The 23,413-nt window shown below is 35.6% G+C and overlaps 1 protein-coding gene across 2 annotated transcripts in view; it reads left to right on the top strand.

The window, feature by feature from the left end:
- The window catches only part of TTBK2 (tau tubulin kinase 2), an 81,354-nt gene that overhangs the window by 49,512 nt on the left and 8,429 nt on the right, over nucleotides 1-23,413 (top strand). The window contains exons 10-15 of one of the 2 annotated variants that reach the window (XM_036384493.2): nucleotides 2,040-2,197; nucleotides 3,148-3,364; nucleotides 4,768-4,979; nucleotides 6,147-6,747; nucleotides 11,967-12,215; nucleotides 21,994-23,255. In XM_036384493.2, coding sequence (XP_036240386.1) covers nucleotides 2,040-2,197; nucleotides 3,148-3,364; nucleotides 4,768-4,979; nucleotides 6,147-6,747; nucleotides 11,967-12,215; nucleotides 21,994-23,255 — 2,699 coding nt within the window. The remainder of the gene's footprint in view (nucleotides 1-2,039; nucleotides 2,198-3,147; nucleotides 3,365-4,767; nucleotides 4,980-6,146; nucleotides 6,748-11,966; nucleotides 12,216-21,993; nucleotides 23,256-23,413) is intronic. The other variant, XM_036384494.2, reaches the window with a different exon arrangement.

Genomic DNA, 23,413 nt, shown 5'->3' with positions numbered 1-23,413 from the left:
CTGGAATTGTAACTTTAATGAGAGCAACTTCTCTACTTTGCTTGGTAGAACAAAGAAATCATGATATATAAGAATTGAAATAAGAGGTGAAAATCTCAAGGAATAACTGATTTCCTGTTGTAAGTGGATTTCTCTAAATCTACTGGTATATGATTCTGCACATTTGCAAAACAAGTAAATAAATTTTTTTGTGAGAAAATGTGAATGTTAAAAAAAACTTATTTCCAATACAACAGATATTCAGTTTTGCTGAAGAACAAATACTTTGATGTTTTTTCCTCTTCTCCATTACAAATTTCCATGAAATTTATCCTATAGTTTACAATTAAGTGACGAAAAAGTTTTCAATGTTTTGTGTGCCTAGTTATAAAGATGTATCAGATTTTTTTTCCTATGGTAAAAAGTACTATTGCAGAAATTTTGATGTTGCAAAGAAAAATTTGATTGTAGAGTGGTTAAAACATTTTACGTTGCAGAATCTGAATGATAAAGCATATATACAGTCATATTTTTGCAAATCCTTTTCTGTGGTCTGTTTGTATCTAACACAGTGCATGCACTCAGCAATTAACAAGATACCAAGAGAGAGTTTTTCCATGATAGAGAAAGCCCAGTAATTTACAATCCTGTGGCTATTCATGGAACATTTGCAGTTGTGTAGCTGCAGCCTGAACCTTACAACACAGTCTTGCTCATGTGCTTTAGACCAGAACAGGGTGGTTTTATTTAGAACAGTGAGAATGCTCTTTTGAATTCTGGTCTCTCTTTACTTGTGTTTGTGGTGGTGTTTTTCCTACCTACTATATTCCTTGTATTTCTGGGTGGGCACTGACAAGAATGTATGTATATCCCTGCTTTGAAGAGTTTGTAGTCCAAAACATTCATCACCAAGGTCAAGAAGCCATGTTTGATTTGGCAATATCAGATGTTTATTTTTTTCAAGCATTTGTGCGTACAGTGCCTCAGCCTCCTGATATCAATAAGCATTTGAGTTTGCATTTGGCTTATAGCAGAAATTGTTGAAAAAATTTAAAAGAGAATGGCTTTAAAAATTACTTAAGAGACACTACTTAATGTTTAGAGGAGGAGAAGAATTAAACACAGTACATAAGGGACAGAGTGAACTATGGCTTTGTGCTCTTCAGTAGGATTACAAAAATGACTGCGACAGGTGGCAAACAGAAGGTTCTTGAAAGTAAAAATTACATGGGTGAGACCACTCTATACAAGAGAAATGATCCAAACTTTCCATCTATTTTAAGTTGCCAAAGGGTATGGCAAAGGAGAGTGTGGAAGAATTTTCAGCATCCTGTATTGGAAGAAACACCAGATTTTTAGCTTCTAGGGGAAAAAAACCTTAGAAATGCTACAGAGTAAGAGGATGATACGGACACAGCCTTCCCATCAGCTATTAGAATGAGACAAAGTTTGTTTCACAGAGAGAGTAAAGTGATGCCATTTTTTTCTCTGTCATGGACACGAATTTACTAAAGGCTTTTCCATAGCATAAAATGGGGTTGGACACATAGACATTTATATAGTATAAATGTCAGCATTATATGAAGTAAATGATATATGGTTCTTAATACAGAAAGGTATTATGAATTAGCAGATCAGTATCCCTTCCTACATCTCATTCATTTCCTAGGTTTCATGGTGTTACCAAATGTAGTATTTTCTCTTCCTCTGCTAGAGAGCCATTGTATGGTATTCTGCAGCAATGTACTTATGCTTCTCTGTGTGTATTTTTGTCTTTCTGTTAAAGCCTATGGTGTATCTTTGCCTCATGCCTCTTAAAAACCCAGATGTTGGTGGATTTTTTTTTTCTTCTGTTTCAATAAAATGTAATTTTCTATATTTTGGCCTCAAAATCTTGAAAAAATGAGAAGTGTTTAATATGAAAAACTCTTTAATGTTGTTTTCAGTATTATATTCAGGATAAATGAATAAATATTCTGATAATAAATATCAGGATATTTCCTAATTACTTGGTCTCTTAGACAAAAATCAAGCTTATTAACCTTTTTCTTTATTTTCAGCTTCTCATGTCTGTGTTTGACAACAGCATGAAAACGTTTGGGGTTATTGAAAGTGACCCTTTTGACTGGGAGAAGAGTGGAACTGATGGCTCTCTGACAACAACAACAACTTCAACCACCCCTCAGTTGCACACTCGTCTTACGCCGGCTGCAATTGGGTATGCACCGTGTGGTCTCTTCAGTGGCAGCCTCAGAGGGGCTTCCTACCAAAGGGAAATTATCTCCATAATTCAGGTTTTTGCTGCAGGAGTTTGAATGCATAGAGGAAAGGAGGTTTGGGAGCATTTGAAGTATTTCCCTTTTTAGGGTTCCAGCTTATACTATCCTGAAAGATCAGCACTGCAGTCCTAAAATTACAGCAATAAAAATAGTACTCCAGGAAATTGCATGTAAATTTCCTCATCCATCCTTTGCTAAATTGTATTTTGTGAAACTAAATAATGTGTCCTGAGTTTAAGTGCCTGGAAATGTAACTGCCTGGAAATAAACCCATTGTTTTCTGTAATCTTGAAATAAAATTCTAGCTGCAATTTCCTTTATAAGTTTGAAAAATTACTGGATCTTTATAAGAAATTTTGAAGTAGATTTTGGTTGTGTTGGAAATAATATTTAATATGTTGTATGAGACATTCTGTAATGAAGTAAGTTGGACAAGTTGGTTCATTAATACCCATACTCATCTCAGGGGACTGAAGAATATAAGAGGTGTTCATCATGGATGAACGTAAGAAGTGTTTATGGGTGCTAATAATTTTTTTGAATAGAAGAATGCATAGAGAAGAATCAGGAGAAAAGTTAAGCCTGGACATGATCTGTAGCAAATTTTCTCAGAAGTGGCTTCACAAACATTTGAATAAGCAACTTTTATGTGATAGTATTTTTTTATTTACATATTTTGTTATGTACCTAAATTAAATAAATTGTGAAAGCCAGGAAGTTGGAGGTGTTATATTAAATAATTTCCAAGTTTTATTTTTCTGCAGAAATGTGATTTTCTTTGTAAGTTTTTGCTTGTTTCTTTCTTTTAAAATAGAAAATAATTTCTGTAAACACAGGAGGGTATAAAAATTTTTAGTTTTCTGATTTTTTTTTTAAACTACTTTTGTAGAATTGCCAATGCCACTCCTATCCCAGGAGATTTGCTGCGGGAAAATACAGATGAAGTATTCCCTGATGAACAGCTCAGTGATGGAGAGAATGTTATTCCTGTTGGTGTATCACCAGAGAAAATACCTGGATCCCCTGGACATCAGCGTCCTCAGGAAAAAGATGTTTGGGAAGAAATGGATGCAAACAGAAACAAAATAAAACTGGGGATCTGTAAGGTACTTTCAAATCTGCATTGTGAAGACCATCTTTGAACAGCTTCGTGTTCTTGTAGTGCACATAAGATGTAATTAATAAGGCAGCTGTACTGATACTGATTAGCCAGAATGACCTAAGAAAATTATTTATGGTAGAGATAACACATTTTATGTACTGAAAAAAAGCAGACAGCTTTTTGAGCCTTGTGTCACTTTATCAGGTCTTTATGATTAATAGCTTGCTGATAATTTGAGACTCTTTGTAGTTTACTCCTATTTGTTTTCTTCAGACATGATCTTCATTCCTGCTGAGTGAAATCAAAGCAATTTTCATGCATCTTGCCATGTGTAGAAGCTAGATTCTAAATGTGCAAAAGAAAATTTTAATGTTCTCCAGTCAACAAATCATCAGTGTGAATGGCAGTATCCATTTAATTCACTTGGTGGTTTTGTCTCCATAAGATGTGATACCTTTGTATTGATTCAGAGGTTCATTGGCTGGCCTTTAGAAGAGAATACTGCTTTATTTTCAAAAGTGATTGCTGAGAATTGGTTCCTGTCTTCCTTACTCGCAATCACTGTGTTTCATACTTGGACACATGTTGCCTCTTTCTTAATATAATAGTGTTTTGAACATGAAAACAGATCTGGTACTAAAATGTTCTTTATCTAGGAGGGCTGTATAGTTTTGAAGCTGTTACTCATTATTTGCTAGGAAAACTAATGTATTGTGGGAAAGACCAAGGCATGATGCCTGCTTTCAAATGTGCTTGTTTGTTTGTTTTTTTTACCAAAGAGAGAGAAAGGAGATTGTTCTAGTTCAAACAAAGGTACTTTCTGTTACACCTGTAGAAACCAAGGATGATCATGATTTCCCAGCTCTAAATCATATTCAGTTATTATTCTAAATCATGTTCAGTCATTATTAAGATGGAATGCAGCTGGGTTAAAATATAGGTTAAAGTCACAGAAATATTTAGTAGAATTAGTGTATAACAGTGTTATATGCTCCAGATAATCAAAAAGACAGCATGGAAGCTAGCTTCTCTTTAATAAGAACACTTGACTGTAAAGCAGACCAAAGATGCTACCAAATGCTAGGTTTCAGACTATTACTGAAGAAAATTTCAGAGCTGGGTTTGAAGTATCAGAGTAAATGTAACTGTATTACTATGTCTTTGATACTCCTGTTCTCAGACTTACCCAGAACCAATATATTGCCAGTATTTTGTCTGCTGTAGATGTGTGCAGAAGAGTATATCTAAACTCATAACTTAACTATGGCATGAACTTAAGGACCATTCCAAACACAAATTGGCTTTTCACATTCTAAAAACTTGGGGGGTATTTACCATGTAGTACCTTGTCTTCCTCTTGTTTTGCCACTCCTAGTGAATTACACTTTTACTTTACATTTTGCACAGGCTGCCACAGAGGAAGAAAACAGCCATGGACCAGGGAATGGAGTGCTAAATGCCCCAAGTCTTGGTTCTCCAATTCGAGTTCGCTCAGAGACCACCCAGTTAGACAGAGATGTTCCACTGGTGCGAAAGTTGCGCTCCATTCACAGCTTTGAACTGGAGAAGCGTATGACCTTGGAGTCTAAGCCCGACACTGATAAGTTTCTTGAGACCTGGTAAAGAAATTATGTTATCATTTTGCTAGGATTTTTTAAGGATATGTGGTTAGGATACTGTTATCTATGCTGTGTGAAGAACAGAAATGGTGCTGTTGAGTATGCTTATGCAAGTTACTGCAAAATATTTTTCATAATATTGCTCAATTAATGGATTCCACTACTTTTTAACTGTTTTAGAAAATGATTACTGCTTAAATATGGTTGAAGTTGGACTCCCTCACCTGGGAATTTTTTATTTCAAGACTTAGTGGTTGTAACCCTAGTATTTATTAAGTTTTTCTTCGATGGCATACTCTTGACAGTCAGTACAAATGATCCTGAATAAGAAAGTTGACATCATATGCTCAATAGAGGTAGCGTGAGATTAAGCTATATGACATGAGAAGGGAATTTTACCGGAAGTGGAGTGAAGAGGTTAGAAACCCACCTGCATGCAGCAGGCTTAGTTATGTCCAAAGGTTTTACACCAACATTAAAAAATCTTGGTGGAAGACAGAGAACTTAAAATATAATTTGAAGGTAGAGAAGAGACAGATGTATGAAAATGGATTCAGTTTGCCTGTGTGTAGAAAGAATAAGGGGAGAGGGACACAGTGACTGAAAGGCAGAGGCTGAGTGGGGACAGTAGAAGAGAGCTGGGGCGATGAAAGTGGCAAAATCTTTCTGAATACTTCATAGGGGAGCTAGGAATTTGAATTTGTCTGATAAAACAAATTATGCAAAGCATAAGTAAGGAATCAATCAAAGCAATAAATAACATTCTTCTTGAAAGCTTATAATAACTGCTGCAGGAGACATCTGTTTCTTCTCTTCCTCTTTGAGTCTCTGCTTTGTAACAAATTAAGTACCCTGGACATCTGTGGTTACCTCACGTCTGAGTTTTTTTCTCTCACAATTCTCCTTTCTGGTAATTATATTTACAGTACAATGTCCTGCATTACAACTAAAATTAAAAATGTGTACATTTCTAAGACCATCCATATTTACTTGACATCATACTTATTTGTCTCAAATTGTGGATCTTTGAACCATTGTAGGCTGTTCTAGAATATGACAACAAATTTTTGTATAAATCTAATTTTCTTCTTCTGAAAACACTCAAATGTAACTTAAATGATTTAATTAATTCTTAACTAATTCACATATTAACTTCTTTTCTCTAAGTTTGGAGAAGAAGCAGAAAGACTTGAAAGTGGCAGAGACTCCTGTTGCTGCTGTTCCTCCTCTTTCTCAGAAAACATCTCTTCCTGCTCTTGCGACTGCCCGCACGGACCATGTTTGGCACTATGATGAGGAGTATCTTCCAGATGCTTCAAAGCCTGTGTCAGCTAATTCTCCTGACCATGCTGATGGTGTTATGAGCAATGGATTTGTAGCTGTTAACCTAAGCTCCTGCAGGCAGGAGGTTGATTCTAAGGAATGGGTGATAATAGATAAAGAACGGGACTTGCAGGACTTCAGGACAAATGAGGCTTTAGGGCACAAAATGACTGGAAGTCCCTCAGATGAAGAACCAGAGGTACTACAAGTTCTAGAGGAGTCCCTTCCAGAAGAGCAGTCCAAAGAGGGTGGTTGGGCAGGAAACAATGTCCATGCCAAGAACCAAACTTCAGGTGTGGAGTTTGTTCTCGACATGGAATGTCATCCTGCTGCATCTGAACAGCTTACAGATAAATTGGAACTTCTGTCTGGAGCTGCAGGACAGCTTCTTGCAGCCACCCCCACAAGTCCTATGGAAGCTCAAGCAGAAGGAGCACTCACTCCGGTAAGAAAGCCTCTTCTTCATTCAGAATTGTAAGAGGAAATGGTAAAGGTGGTGTAGCAGAAATTTCTAGTTTCATCAGGTATGGGACTTGATTCTTGAAGACTGATCTTCCATATTCTGTTACACAGCTGTTTACAGTCGCCCATGGAAGTGCTAATTGTTCTGCAGGTGTGATCCACAAAACTGGCCACATTTTACAAAGAGTTATCTATCTATATATCTGTCTATCTAAAGAAGCTCCTTGTGCAGTGATTCCTAATCAGTGAGAGACACACATGCAAACACATATTTATTATGTTTGCAGTACATAAACATAAAATTGCAATTGAATATGTAAAATACTGTGCTACAGTGTTTCCTGTGCTCCAGGAAAAATCTAAGTGGCTGAAATTAAAGAAACAGTTACTTGCTCTCACGTCTCACTATTATTCCTGCAGTGTTTGCTTCTGGATTTTACTTTGTTTCTTCCTGTTACTTCAGAAATTTCTAATAGTCCCTATACAAACAACTTGTTGCCTTTCATAAAGTGTTGATGCTTTTCACTTCTTAAATACTTTTGCAACTCCTACTTTACTCTTATATTTTTTGCCAAAACAGATTGCTTTGCTTTCGTTGTATATCCTTGTTTTTCCATCTCTTCTGAAGAATTCTCTGTTGCACAGTTTTTGAACATTTATTTTTTTCTCCTGTCACTGTTTCTAAACAGAGACTTCTTTGCCTTTACTTAAGGAGTAAGTGAGGTTAGTGGTTAAGTGATTGGGAATTACCTCATGGTTTTATTTCTCCCCTTTTTAAAGTAGATACTGTGGCATCTATGATCTGAAGGTCAATTCTGTGAAGTTCCCTTGAGCCAAGAAACCTGGCTATATTTTTTCTTCTTGTAACACCACTTTTTGTGAAAGTTACTGCCAGCTCATTAGAAAAATAAACTTGTCACCGACTAGTCATTTATTATCAGGTGTGGAATATCCTTTATAGTGAAAATGAGCTACTCAATGTAATTAACTATAGCAGCACAGTAAAATTTCAACTATGCCTAGATTCTCATGGAAAAGGCATCTTTCATAATATGAAAGATATAATATGAAAGATATTCATATCTTTCATAAGACATTATATATGGACATCATACTTTAAATTATGTAATTTATACAAGATTTGTTTTGTATAATAGAAAATATAGAACTGTGTTAAACAACAGATTTTTGAGATTTAGTCTGAAAAATTAGATGCATGAAAGAATTTTTGATGGTTAGAAACCTTTAAAGGTGAAAATTATTTTAAATTTTTAAGTTGTTCGGTTTTTGTATTTTAAGGTCAGTTTTAGTAAAACAAACAAGAAAAAGCGGCACTTGGTCCTGTAAAAAATACTAATTATCAAGTGTCTTTATTTCAAGAGCCCTTAAAAACAGCTTGTAATTTTCTAATAAAATCCACTATACAACTGTACACTTTATGCAAATGTGGCTCTTTTGGAGGAAATAGCTGTTTTACTTTAAACTAAAAGTAGAGGTGGTACAAATATTACGTACTACTGTGCAAAAAATGGACAATATCTTTGTCTTAAAAGGAAGAAGCTTCAAAACATGGGAGCAGAAATGGTTGCAAACAAAGTTAATTACTATAAAATGCATTGGAAGAAATACTGGCTGAAGTAGAAACTGGAGTGAAATTATATTTTACTCTGGCTTTGCAGGGAGATAAGTAGCATTTGTCATTACCTCAAAAAAGGGGGAAATTAATATAGTTTATGTTATGCTGGAAGGGCAAGTAGTGTTGTGAGTGCAAGATGAATGGCAGGAAGGAACTTGGTGTTTCAAAGGTGAATGATGTACAATAGAAAATATAAATTGACCTGAGAATAAAAAAATGGAAATTACTTAGCCAGTTTAGTAGCTGGGAACAGAGTGTGCCTATACAGTGTGTCTCCTCCAACTGTAATGGCAATTTGGGGTAGTGTTCCATCTACCTCATTAGCCCTTAAAAGCCACATGAAGCCTAAGAGGCTATTTCAGGGTGAGTTTTTCTTTTTGGCCTTCGTTGATGTATTCCACTTCATAAAGGATACTTAAATATTCCCTATGAAGGGTACTAGAACCTAGTTCTTATAGGTGAGTGTTCTTGTCACTTCACTGGGAGGAAGCGTGTGTGTGTATGCCTCTTATTCCCGCCATTCTCTCTGTTCCAATGTCCTGGTGACCTCAGAGAGCTGTTTGGTAGAGTCCTTTTCTTTCTTCCTCAGAGAACTTACCCTGAAACTGTTTTTTCAATGTGATCCTTGATTGTGCATAAGATGTTCTTGTTCTTTAGTATTTTTTTTTAGGTAGCACCTTCCTGGCAATAAAAATAATAGGCAAAGGTCATACTTTACTTTTCTGCTGATTTAATTATATTCCGCCAGTTACTAAGAGCAGGCTTGGATCCAAGAATGTTAATTTTAGGACTATAAATTAAACGTATGTTACTAAAAGGGGTTAAAATAGATGTTGAAATTGCAGTAGTTTAGAAACTTATAATTACTGAAATAGTTCACTCATTTCATACAGCTTGAAACTCTAGGATATGTCATCATGCCAGCCATGATCATCATGCTTATGAATAAACCTCCCATATGGGTATATATATTCTACTGACCTGCTTCACTGTCACATAGAACAAAGTACGGTTTTGCTTTTTGGGCTTATTGTGATAGGTTTGTTAAATATGCAAGCAATTACTTCAGTGGTGAATACATAAAATAGTTTTCCTATCATAAGTCAAGTATTTTTTTGAATATTTCCTTTTTGCTTTGGTGATTCTTCTTTGTTCTTAATTTCTTTCAGAGCTTTATTGTTCACTATTTTATGAACTACTAGCATGGATGTTTCTGTATGAGAAACTAATATTTCATACACTCACTCATAATTTTATTTTCTTTTGAAGGAAAGAAATTTCTGGTCTACAGTCTTTCCATTTGTAGATAAATATTCTTCGTGAAATTGTTTGTGTATGTGGACTTCCTGTAATTGTTGATAATATCACTTCTCACCTGTTATACACAGCATCAGCATTCTATTAAAAATGTAGAGTTGCACCAGTTAAGAAAGGAAACTTGAACTCTAAAAATAAGAGAAAAAATGTGTAAGTTATTGGCTTGGGGATGAGAAAGTCTCAGGCATAAAAAAATTACATCAAATTATGCTGTCTATTATGAAAAAAAAGGCCTGCAGGTAAGAGAAGCATTTTTCATGTTATCAGTCTTGGTTTTCCAGTTGCAATACAAATTCTATGTGCTACCAGCAAAGACCAGTTTAATCTGGCTTAGTTACAGGCACATGGTCACATATATGTTGAATACTCAGAGTATGCTAAGGGTATATGTGCTGACTTTATGCTTTAATAATAGCTTTATGTTGGCTTCGGCTGCAGGACAGACAGTGTGGGATTTGCTGTAGTATCTACTGATATGAAGGTAATTTGTCAAAAGAATTTGAGCTGATCTACACTAATAGTGAATTTATACTGGAGCAGCACTTTGCATCATACAGCTCTAGTTTTCTTTTCCTACATCTGGTACTAACAGGCTAGAGCTGGACTTTGTGTGTTATGGACCCACAGCCTCATTAATTTTCCGTGTTTGTATTGAATTGCAAAGAACTCCATACAGTGCTTGCACAAATCCTTGCAACATATATTTATCAAGCAGATATTTCAGTAAATAAGAAATAATGGATTTGAAGTAATTAAGCATGTAACAGGTCTTTCCATCTTCATTTTCAGTTTAAATTAAACAACAGTTTGCTTTGATCTCACTTGGCTGACAACACAAATTCATGTAGATGTATGTGTGTGTGTGTGTGTGTGTGTGTGTGTTATAGAAGAGGATTTACTGTGTGAATCTATTTATTTTTGTTATTTAGAAATATTGCTGAAATGGAAGTTTTGTATGTCATGGTTATGTTTTATCAAAAGCTTGCTCTTAAATATCAATTTATTTCTGAGTTGTAAGTAATTAAATTTTCATGTACCTTGTCTTCTCATTTGCTGCTTTTATGAGGCACTGGAAATACTTTATTTTTCCAGTTGCAAGTCAGCGATGCATTGTGGGAGCTGAAGCTTTAGTATTGACACAATTAAAAGATACCTTTTCCTTAGAAATGGAAATGCTTGCTAGATGCTCTTGCTTTCCAAAGGATATAGTTTAGAATTGCAATGGTATAAAACAAAATGTCACCTTCATTAAGCATGAAGCTCTCAGAAAATTTCCTTATCTCTACTCTTCATGGTTTTCTCTAACTAATTGGAACAAAGAGTTGCAAACTTTGTATAGCAATCTCGTTTACAGGTATTTAAGTGCGTCACCATCAGATATTTATTCAGTACTGGAAAAAGTCTTGGAAAAAACCAGTGGATTTTAGCTTTGTATATCAAAGCTATAGGTTTATTAGAATCATCAATAAGCAATTTAAAAATGTACTTTGTCTAAAATTAATAGTTTGGAAGAGTTTACAGTTCCTATTCTTTTTTCTTACCTCTTATCTAAATGCTTTAATTAATGTAGTTCAAGATGAAGCAATTGTTCCTTGATTCTCCAGGCCAGTGTAGCCTTCTAGTTTGGTCCCATATTTGGGAAATTTCATCAGAATTGTTTAGTATTAACCTTACTGATTAATTCTGTCAGGGGCAGTTCTTAATGTATGCTGCTACTGGCACAGCTGTAAAGCCTCCAAAGGGTGTATATGCTATCAATGTAGTAATCTCAGAAACACAGATATGATGTTGTGCAGATGTGCTAAGTCTTTGAAAGGATCAATCAATGATCAATGAGCCAGTTATCAACTGATGTACACAATGTCCTTGAAACAGACTCTGTTAGTTTATTAAATTTAAAGCCCTACAAGCCCTAGGTTGTTACTGACCAATTATTATGGTTGCAGAGGTTGGACTTAAAGAATCTGATTTTATTTTCCAACCTAAATGATTCTATGATTCTAAGACTGAGTGAATGAAGAGTCCAGCTAGAGAAATGATAATTACTCTTGAGTTTGATACTGGATTTTTGAAAATAGATGATGGAAAATGTGAAGATTAAACTTAAGACACCTCTTAAATTACGACCTTTCAGCCTCTTAGGGAGTTGTGAATATGGTTTTTGAGGGAATGCATATAGGTGAAACATAAACAAGAATTATTAAAATATACTCAACCTTATTTTCTTCCCCGCCATGTTGTTCTCACAGCTCAACTCATGTCATATGCTGCATTTCTCCACTCCAAGAATTTCAAGTCCCATCCTCCGCACCATGAGCCCTATAGCCTATCTGTCCATCCACTTGAACCCTCTGAGGGAAGCTGCTTTACCCAGGAGTCAGTCAGCTGAGAGCCACTCCTCTTCCTCCTGCTCAACTGGCCGTAGGCAGCTTCCTGTCATTCCCTGTGGCAGCAAGCTCCCCCCTGTCATTCGCATCTCAAAAGCACAACCTGAGCAGGTGAATAAGCCTTGTCTTCATAGAAATGACTGTGTTGTAGCAGTCATCTGTAAGGTTTAATGTTTTCAGTTGTTCTGCACAGTCTGGTGGTAGGCATATGCTAGTCATACTGCTATACACAGCATCCTAAAAATGTTTTGAAAAATCAAGTTGGGGAGTAAGAATGGATCTTTTCCAGGAATAGAGTTGGGAATACTCTGTGACGAAGATAATACTGTCCCACTTAGAAGAGGGGAATATTTAAGGAGCTGTTATTCAGGTTAAGATCTGGAGCACAAAGCATCTTTGGATGTTCTGAAAGACAGATTCACTTCCTCAGAGATTTTCTCTTGAAAAAAGATAGGATTATAAAATCTAGAAAAAAATTTTTTTGCTTAATTTAAAACTAAGAATAATGGATTCCTATAATCACAGTAGTAGCTGAATTTCAAACTGGGAACACATATTAAAATTTTGACTGTTCTAAATGATTTTGATGTGACAAAAAGGGATCTAGAAATAGTCAGATTATTTCTTTGGAAATTAGCAAATAATAAAATTTTCCCCTGCTTACAGTATATAAAATAAAGATGGCAATTATCAGGGTAATGAAAATGCCACTAAAGAAAGGGGACTTTTTGTAGTTTTGTATTTCCAGTTTCATTTCAATATGAAAGATGAAGGCTTGCAGTCATTATTGAAGTTAAGTGTAATTTTTGTATTACAAAAGTAATTTTTGTATTACAAAAATATTGAGATCTGCTAAGTAGTGTGAGTTTGCATTGTTGCATAAAGCAGTATGACATAGCATTAATGCATAAGACTAACATATCATCATCATTTTACCATTAATGTTTCATTTGGATTATACTTTGTGTTGCCTTTCATTTCCAATGTATTTTTCAGTACAAAAAGTTCTATATTACAGTTTTTCTTTTCTCAGGGAAGAATGAACAGGAGTATTGATATTAAAAGTAATTCATTTAGCTTAGTTACTTTCAAAATTTTGTAGGACCATTGGTATGTGATAACAAGGCAAAATCCTGACTGTTTTTTGGCTGAATATAAAAAAAATTCTGTGTTTGATGTATAAAAACAAACAGTAGCTCCCCGATGTTCATGATTGTGAACTTGATGGGATACCAAAATACCACATCTTCATGATTGCTGACATACTGATTAGGGAAAGGGACCTAGGAGAAAATAACTCATTAGGAGTTAAGCTTGAGTATTTTTTGGCATTGGTTTATATCCTAGGGTGCAAGATGACCTTAATTTCGGGTTGTTGGGGTTTTTTTGGGGTTTTTTTTTGGTCCCTATAGCTACAATTTAAGTTTTTCAATCAGAATCTATTGCAGATGTAATTAGCAAACTTAGTAAAATGTCCACAATGCTCAGAAAAAGCAAGTTGGCACAGAGGATCTTCTCTGGCTTCCTTAGTACCCAAAAAATAAATACAGCTGCAATATTAATAAGGGCTGCAAAGTGATGTACTTTGTCATGTGAAGAAGACCTGGCATTGTGCCAGGTGCTGCTGCTCAGTGGAGTGAACATTAAGCTTCCTCTTTCCTTTTACCTGGTAAGTGCTTGACTGCTGTGTTGCTTTTTGAGCTGTGATTTGAAAGTCATAACTGTGTTAAGAATGATCAGTTTTTCACTTTCTATGGAAAATACAAGCACGTGATTGTTTACTTCGTTCCAACAATGAAAGCCTCATGTGCTTTATGGCTTACTGAAGAATTCAAAAACTTTTGCAAGTCCTTCTCTTTTTGACATATTTTAAATATTTAAAAGATTTTTCATGTCATTCATGCTAATCTCTACAAATATTTGGTACTGAATATATTTTCATGTCTTTCCTGCTGTCTGCAATTTGGTTCAGCATTCATAACTAATGAATTGCAGGGGTCAGGGATCTGTACTGTTGAATTTAGTTTCATGTATTAAAAAATAAGAAATTATACATTTGTTTCTGAAATCAAGCAAAGTGACTTTCTTTCCAGATTTTTGATGAATGAGGGTTCAGGAGCTCTAACCTATCTTCCTGTACTTCGGTATCAGATAGAGGAGGTCATGAAATCTCTGTATATTCTCTGCACACTAGTGCAGATGTAGGTTGGTCTATATTTGCTCAATAGAGGACTCCTGTCTTGCCATACATAAATTATGAAAGAGAATTGGAGTGTTTTGCTTCAGCTCTCCTTAGTTATTCAACTTGCAGCATAAAGAAAAGAGTGTGGCAGCATTATAGCTCTCAAAAAAAACAGATGAATTCTTTGTACTTGGGTCTGAAAAGTGTGTCTGGAGTGCTATTAGTATCCTTCTCATCTACAGCATGGTCAAATTGAACAGCAAATCCTCTTGAAACCTAACATTTTTCTTTCTTTCTTTTCCAAGCTGATGAGTTGTCTGCTCATTTAGAGAGCTGCATTGGGTGTTGTGTGAGGTCAATGGTAAAGGTGATGTGAGTGCAGCAACTACTGGCCAGGGCTGTGTGTGAAGATACTGCTTAAGTAGTTATAGTGCTAAATGTGCAGCTGTGTCTTAAGAAACAATCAAAATCAGTGGGTGCAGATTTTTATCTCTGGTTTCTCTAATTCTCCAATAAGATAGTGAACACCTCTTTTAGCCACAGCAGCAATCTAGAATACTTCTAAATTGTCTGCTCTATATGATACAGGCCTTAAAAAAGGTGGATTCCAGTTTTGTCTGTCATTCAGATGTTTCTTTTTTCAGTGTGCTTAATCAGGTATGTGCAGGGAGGCTAGTTCAAATCTTATCATTTTATGGTTATTCATTGTGTTAGGGAAGGCTAATCTGTGTCTCTCAGGTTAAGCAATTAGAGTTAGTTGGCACTTATACAAATATTTTCTCTCTTAAAATTCTCAAATTTCTACCTTACTGGAACATTTAAAAAATATTTTGTAATTATATAGTATATAATTAGTTACAAAATACTCTGAAATCTTCCCACACAAGAAGCTATGGAAATGCAAACCATCACTTTCATATTCATATCCAAGATGAGAAATAATATACTGATCTGAGTTGAAAAGTTAAGTTTGTCTGTAGAAAAAAGGTTCCAATTTCAGATTTCACAGAATTGTTATGCCTCTTGTTACCTATCCTGATGGAAAATATATGGAGTCAGCATGAGGTTTAAGTTAGGTTCTTCCCTGTTTCATTCAAGGCAGAAATGTAAGGAGTTAGTCCAGCTTGTAGGTATGAGAACTGTTTGATACACAGTAGATTTCATTTTGTTAAGTAGGGAAAATGTGCAGATGTTTACCATCTCATTCATGATGGGGTAATTGTTAATAACTGTTGATTTTTCAATAAATTTTACCCTGGCTTACTCACATTCTTTTAAGCAACTGGATTTTATATTGATTATGATGTTTCTAGAAGAATTTTCTTCTACACACTCTTTCTAATGCAAACAAGTAAAAATTTTTATTTTTTACTTTTATCCAAGTGTCAGAGGAAATTGCTTGATACATAGAAATCTAAATGCTGCCTTTTCAGAGCATTCTTTTGTTTTAAGGAAATTCTTCAGGCATACTTTTTTCTCATCTACCTTTGGTGTAAGGAAGAACTAAAAGTACAGCATGTTAAATTCTTCCAATGGAAACTTTCCACATTGTAAATTAAGTAATTAAGAGTTGAGGACAAGCAGTCAGCATGAATGACTTAATTTTTCCTGAATAGTGTGTTGCTGTAGAGAAGCTTTCCATTTGTAGTGACAGAACCATTTTGGCCATTCTGCTTCTGCAGGTTTCTCTACTAGAAGCAACTGAAAAGTGATGAAGGTCTGGACTGAGCAGTGGTAATAGCATCTGCATACATTGAGTCAAAAAAACCCCAAAATACAAAAAGTTATAATTGTTTAACATGTTTGTGTTTCTGGCATCAGCAATGCTTTTATGATTCCCAAAATTTGTAATCACAACTTGCAGTTAGTTTTGTCTGTCCTTGAAGTTATCTTTTTTTTTTTAAATTATTCTTTTAAAATACCAATCCTATCCAAAACATGTCTGATTTATTACATTTTTCTAACATCATAATTTCATTAGCATAAAATAAGTAAAGATGTTTCAGGAAAGCTAAGTGGTCTGTGGGGTTTCCCATGGAGAGCTGATTAACTGTGGGGTCAACAATTGTTTCCATGATGACACTTCATACTATAATCATCTTGAAATAAATAGGTGGTTACAGTTCAGGACATCATGACTCATGATTGTTTCTCCTGTAATTAAGTTATAATTGATCTAATTAATGTAGTTAACATTGTGCCTGTAGATAAGTCTATATACTGTCTACAGTATCATTCGAAGATAATCTTTAATTTAGATGTATTTATTTCTTAAAATAATTGTATTCTATTATTAAAATCAGATACGATTCTAGTGCAACTGTAATTACAGGGAAAAAAAAATCACACCTCTGAACTGTGCATTGAGGTAAATCAATGCTTTCTTTAAAAAGAACCATTTCTTTGGAACTCAAGAAAAATACTAAAATACTGATCATTTTAATAGCAGTATCACAGGAGTATTATGTGAGTGTTATGAAATAATAGTCTATAAGTGCTTTTGCTTTCTGTTTCAGCAGTAAATTTCAAGAATGTTCTTCTTGGTTTATGCAACATATAGAAGTAGTTTCAAATTGAATGAGTACCTGTTTTAGTCATGTTACCAAATTAATTAGTCACTCTTTAACAGTCACAGCCATTCTCTAATCAAATTACTATTTTTATAGCAATCAGTATTTGCCCTGTATAGGATATAGCTTTATGTTAGAACAACAAAAAGAAAAGTCTAATTTTGTCTGGTAAGTGGTGTAGGAATAACTGAAAAGTGAAGCTCTTTAAAGAATTCAAAAGTTAAACCATGGCTAATAAGCCTTAGAGAAAGACTGTACACACAGATCCCTATGTTCTTTATCCTCAAAAGCTACCTATCACATTAGACAATTTGGAAACACAGTCCAATTTTGTCCACAGTCCAAAATTGTCTGTTTATAGCTCTGCATTTTATTCCATCCTCTTCCCCTTTCTCACAACCACCATGTAAATCAATGCCAAAATTAACATCATAGAAGAAATAATATATCTGAAGAGCTGTGGAGAGCAACATGTGCCTCTTAATATGTTACTTCTCTTTAGTCAGGATTAGGGCCTGCCACATGTGAGTTTTTACTAAAAAATGGTGGTGTCCTGAGGCCCAGCAGTTCCTACAAATGCTGGCAATGCTTGCAGTACTATATATACGAGACTATTGATAATGATTCAGTATCAATATTTAGTCTAGTGTTCCATAACACAGTGAATTACAGCCATATGTTTCTCCTATTTATCCCCATATTAGTCTATTTGTAGAAACAGCCAATATACTTTAGTAAACATATAAATAATTATCTTTAACTTCCCTGCTGTGAGCTTAATCTGGGAATGGAATGTAAGGGATACAAAGGATTCCATTCTAGAAAGTCAGTAGGAGTGATAGTAGTAGGTAGGGAGGATTTGGAGAGGTGGGTCTGTTCTGAACAGGAAGCTGTGAGCTGTCTCCCAAGATGTGAGGTGTAGCAGTGGTTTACTTGTGTGAGAATGGCACTGGCAGTAAATTACAGAACAGTGCATTATATACCTTTGGCTTTTTCATACAATCTGCAGTTCAAATTTCTTCACAGAGGCATAATATTGTGTGAAGAAATAGAAAGTAATATAAGTAAAGAAAAGCTCATGAAGTAAGAGGAAGCTGGTGAACTGGAAAGATTTAGGGAGATTTTTTGGTCTTGCAAATCAGAGTTGCACTTCCAGACTTGTACTAATATTGGTTTTGTTCCTACTGGCTGTAGGAACCATAGGTGAAAAATAGAAAAGATGTGGGGGGTTTATTCTCCTGGATGCAAAAGCTTCAAGGTTTACAAAGGTAGCAAAGATGTTCTGAAGAGTAAACTGATTAGGTGAAGTGTCTTCAGAATGTCCAGTAATATAATGATGATGATGTAATAATATGAAAAATTCCAAATAATGGAAGGTTTAGCAGGAAACAGAGTACACACCATGTCTCTAAGAGGCCCAAAGTCCTGACAGCCCTTTACATGCAGAAGTATCAGACAACGTGAGTGGAATGAAGAAGCTTTTGCTGATACTATAAAATAATCCATATTCACACCTTTATGTCTTTCATTTAGCAGTTTTGCAGAGCTAAACTCACTATTTTATTCCTCTACAATTAGCTGTATATGTACACAGAGGCATTCATGCAAGCGTATCGCTTACTATTGCAGCCTGTCAAAGGTTTAAAAGGAGGAAAGTTTATCAGATGCCATAGAGGATGTTTATGTTGTTGTTTTGTTCTTACTCCTTCTTGACATCCCACTCACTCTTGTAAAATTCCCTGAAGAAAGGCAGGATAATTTCTCATCTTGGTTCAAGTCTGAATTTGAGGAAACAGAAAGGAATTAAGAAATTATTTAGGGAAGGCCAAAAGATTCAAGACTATGGTGGCAGTAATTTAATTGAAATATTTTGGAGTTAAAGGAGAACCTTGAATTAATTGTTCCATATATTATCTCAGCCATTTTTAGTTATCTGTTGTGTCACATAACTCCTGTTGAAGTGTGGGAATTGCAAAATCAGTGTTATAAGCTAGTTATCATGTTGAGCTGAAAGGTAGGATTTTAAGTTGTATTCCCCATATTTTACTTAGATGAATTGTAATCTTTGTTCCTCAGGTTCAGTGTTTTACATAATTGGCATAATTAATCATAAAGATCTCATAGGATAAGAGTGTATTTAGCAGCACAAGAAATAAAAATATGAGGATTATTTATGACTACCCATTTAAATTTCTTGAACACATAGGTGAAGTGTCAAGTCCAACAGGGGTATAATCTAGTTCTTGTACTTTGAGAAGACCAATAAGAGGTTTATTGACCATGTGAGAAAACAAATTTTTGTTTGTTAGTGAATAAAAATCAAGAAAGTGATATATGTGTGCAAAAAGCCTTTTCTGAAAGTTTGAATTATTTAGTAGTACCAGATCTTTAATTGATACTTAGTCATCCAGTATCCTTTTCTTTTCTCCATTTGTTCAATGTTTCTTTTTCACAAAGAGCTCCTGCCTATTTGATTGTAGGTGGTTCAACAAGCCTAATCTCCTCTTTCTTGAATGTAAGGGTTAAATCTCTATGGCCGAGATGTGGTGGAAAGACTAGAAAATTCTCTCTCCAGATGTGGCAAAGGATATGAAGTCTATTGAAAAATGTAAATTAACTTCATATCAGAGCTGCTTTCTTCTAGAAAGAATTGACATATGAAAGAGGTGTCACAAGGAAAAGAGAGTTTTAATGTAAATGTATTTGAGCAAAGGAGGATTTAAATGCAGTTGCAGTTCTTCTGGAAATATATCAAATAAATACCCTTCTGAAAGCAAATGCCTAAGGTTGTCTCATCTCTGTAAGTTTAGAGGACACCCCGATCATTCTGTTCTGAGGGAAGTCATCCTTCAGATATGTTGAAGATAACTCTGGTATTTTAATCCTGAGTTATTTGGATTGGCAACTAGATTAGCTCACCCAGTGAAAAGTTTGAAAAAGGAAATATTTACACATCCTTATTTTTGAGATGCATCTGCAGCCTTGGAGAACAAGGTACTGAAACAAACTATTGAAACAAGACAGAGCTCAGTGGACATCAAATGCCCATGTGAGGTCTCTAAAATTTGAACCTCCTCTTCCAAGGATAATATTGCATTAAAATTTCCTGAACTCACTGTTACCCAGATTGTAGATCAAAATTTTTAAGCAAGCTGATGATTTTTGTCTGACAGGCCAAAATAAGTCCCTCTGTTGTATGAAAGCAAGTCCTTCAATGTAGGCTGCCTTGAGCAGTGTTGTCTTTGGGCAAATTCCTATGTCTGTGTGGAAACCTATGGGACAGCTCCCCTGTTTCATAGATCTTTTTGTTTTTATTTTTTTTTTCCTCCGGTTTTGTATTTTTTCTTTTCTGTGCAGAGTTCTCTCTAAACTGTTTTTTACTACTCAAGATTTAGGCACTAAATTATCTAATCATGGAAAGGTGCCTTTAAAGACAATTCTATTTCCTCTGTTCTTTCTGAACTGATGTTCTTGGATTCTCTCAGAAGAAGTCTTTTGCACTAAGAAACATTTCACTAACTCAAAAGGGAAATAGTGTTTCTTTCAGATGAAACAACCTGGACTGAGAGTAAGAGGAGATGAGTAGGACTGTTTTGCCCAAACTAAGTAACCTCAGATTTTTGCTCAATGTACCATTTTAATTTAGCAAACATGAAGGACTGTATTGGCCCAAACTTGAAAACAAATTATAAAGGAAACAAAAAGTAGACTCTTACTGCAGGTCTCTGTGTGATTTTTTTTTTTGTTTGGTTTGGTTTCTACTGCCAGTAGTACCAATGTACTAGGCTTACTAGGCTTCTTGCACAAGCCTAGTAAGCTCAGCACTGTGTATAATTTCTCTAACAAAATCAAGTAAAATCTGTATTATAACACAGCAGAATCCTAGCAACGCTCCACTTGTCTCTTCTACCAGTAGTGACTCAAGAAAGTGTTTTTAGCCAAACTCAGACTCCAGTTTCCACTTGCTGTTGAGTACAGATTGTGTCAGATTCATGAAGCTGTAGAATAGAAAGAGACACAGAGCTGAACTCTGTCCATGTAGAAAAAGATGTAATGGTATCCCCTTGATTTTTAATTTTTTTTTGCTGTTTAGACCAACTTACTCCAACCAATATCTATAAGCCAGAATGTTGGACTCCTCTTCATGTGAGAGTGCATTCCTCCCATGTCTCCAGAGACAAAACTTGTGTATGTGCTCTCTCTTGTGTATGTGTTCTCTCACCCTCTCACCTCATGATTCTTGCATTTTTGTCTGTATAGTTGCCTGTCTTCAATGGGGAAGGTGATAAACAACTCCATTTGGGTTTTTTCCCTTTTTGATGGGAACTAGAGGAAGTGGGTCTATGCCCATCAAGTAGGGAGAGATATGAATGCAGGTTTCCCATTTCCTAGACACATACTCTAACAATTATGCTGTGTGCCAAAGACAGCCCTCATCATAACCAACTGTTTTTCAAAGAGTATCTGACTTAATGATATATACAGGTTTTAGGAGTGCTTTATGTGTATCTATTGGATCAGACCTGGTAGGGGATTTAGATATGTAAGTATTTACTTTTTGAATGTCTTAATCACCATAGGTAAGGAGATCTCCTAACCAGGTTACCTACTTAAAATGGGGCATAAGCTTCAGTAGGAAAATCAATAACTAATACAGGGTACACAGAAAAGTTCTTTTTCCAGACAAAAATACATTAAGAGCATGGAATTTCTGAATCTAAATGTCACTGTGTTCTTTGTCTTCTGCATTTGTCTAAAAACATTGCTGTGTACTTGTTAAAAATTTTACATTTATATACAACTTATTCTAGGAGTATTCAAACTAAAATTAAAAAAAACCAAACCAAAAACTGCCCGTTAGGATCTCATTCCCAGGGGGTTATACTTGCTAACTGCAACATCTTTCACTGACATGGTTTTTTTACCTGATACGTATTTCTGTCTTGAGAGAACAGATTATTTTTTTCCTGATTATCTACACGAACACTATGAAGTTAGGTATTATTTGAACATTGTGATTCATAGGAATCATTATATAATGTATGTTGAAGACGTGGAACCAAAGCTGCTATTTAAAGGATATTACTTGTATAACATTCCCGAGTTTCTCACCTTTTTCTTTAATTTTCCAATGCAGATAACAATACTCAGACCTTCAGTGGCATCCACACAGTCTGCTTCAGAGAGCTTTCACTATGGCCACCAGCTGGAGAGAAGAGAGCAGGATGGTCAGTCTGTGGAACATACCGTGGAACTTTCCTCTCCAAAGGAAAGTGTGCCAGGTTTGGTTGGGACAGAGGATGCACTTCCAGCTAGTGCGAACAGACCAGATTTGGTACTTAATATTAGCCAAGAGGTGCTTGACAGGGGAGGACTTGTCAAAGAATCTGTCCTGGATTGTGTCCAAAAGGACCTACCTGAACACAATGGGATACAGGAAGAGAAAGAGCTTGGAAATATTCCTGTGGAGGAGGCTGAGGAAGAAGGGCTCCCACTGGTTTCTGAGGATGGCATTGAAATGCTAAGCAAAGAACAGAATTCTTCTTTGCCAGGAAACTCAAAATCTGCAGAGGAAGAACCTCTAACAAATACTGAAGCAGCTCAAGAATCAAAGTCAAGGCTTGTCTGTTTGGTGCCAAATCAAGATGAGGTTCTGAAGTCAATAGCACCTAAAACATCAGAATTGTCTCCCTCAAGACTTAATAATGCACATGTTAATAGACAGGGAAGCAAAATAGCAACCATTCAGGAAAATGGTTTTCATTCTGATAAGGAGGAAGTCCATAGCCAAGACCTGAAATGCCACCAAGTGGCCCTTACTACTATTTTGCATCAGGAGAATAAAAAAGAGAAAAATGCTCCCAGAAATGGAGAGTTATTCCATTGCATTTCAGAAAATGAGAATTCTTATCGATCTAAGAAGGACTCCGTTAAATCTTCTTTTGTATTCAGGCAGAGTCGAATCCCAGTTTTAGCACAAGAGATAGACTCAATGTCAGATTCCTCTTCTGTTTCTGCAAAGGAAAAGCTTCTTCTAAAAAAGGCCCATCAGACAGACTTGGTCAAATTACTTATGGAAAAGAGACAGCTCAAATCTTTCCTTGGTGACCTCTCAAGTGCCTCTGATAAGTCACTGGAGGAAAAAATGGCTGCTGCTCCAGTACCGTTTTCTGAGGATGATGTCTTAGCTTCGTTTTCTAAATTGACATTGGACTCTCATTTCAGCAAGCAGAATGAAGATAGCTCTTTATCTCCAAGCAGCCCTCAGTCCAGAAAAAGCAAGATTCCAAGACCAGTGTCTTGGGCAACCTCTGATCAAGTTACCAGTTCAAGTTCAGCTCAGTTCTTTCCTCGGCCACCACCAGGAAAACCGCCTACTAGACCTGGGGTAGAAGCTAGGTAATGCAGAGAAAATAGAAATAGATTTTCAGGTTGAAATAGATTTTCAGGAGCTAGACTGCAGTTACTGTGCAGGATGTAATCCTGTAGAAGTTCCACTCTCTAACTAATTAAAAAAAAATGCTAGGCTTCAGTTCTCTGAGAAAGCTTACACTGTT

Source organism: Molothrus ater, chromosome 6 (genome assembly GCF_012460135.2).
Source record: "Molothrus ater isolate BHLD 08-10-18 breed brown headed cowbird chromosome 6, BPBGC_Mater_1.1, whole genome shotgun sequence".
NCBI lineage: Eukaryota > Metazoa > Chordata > Aves > Passeriformes > Icteridae > Molothrus > Molothrus ater.
This window is presented reverse-complemented; position numbering and strand designations above follow the sequence as displayed.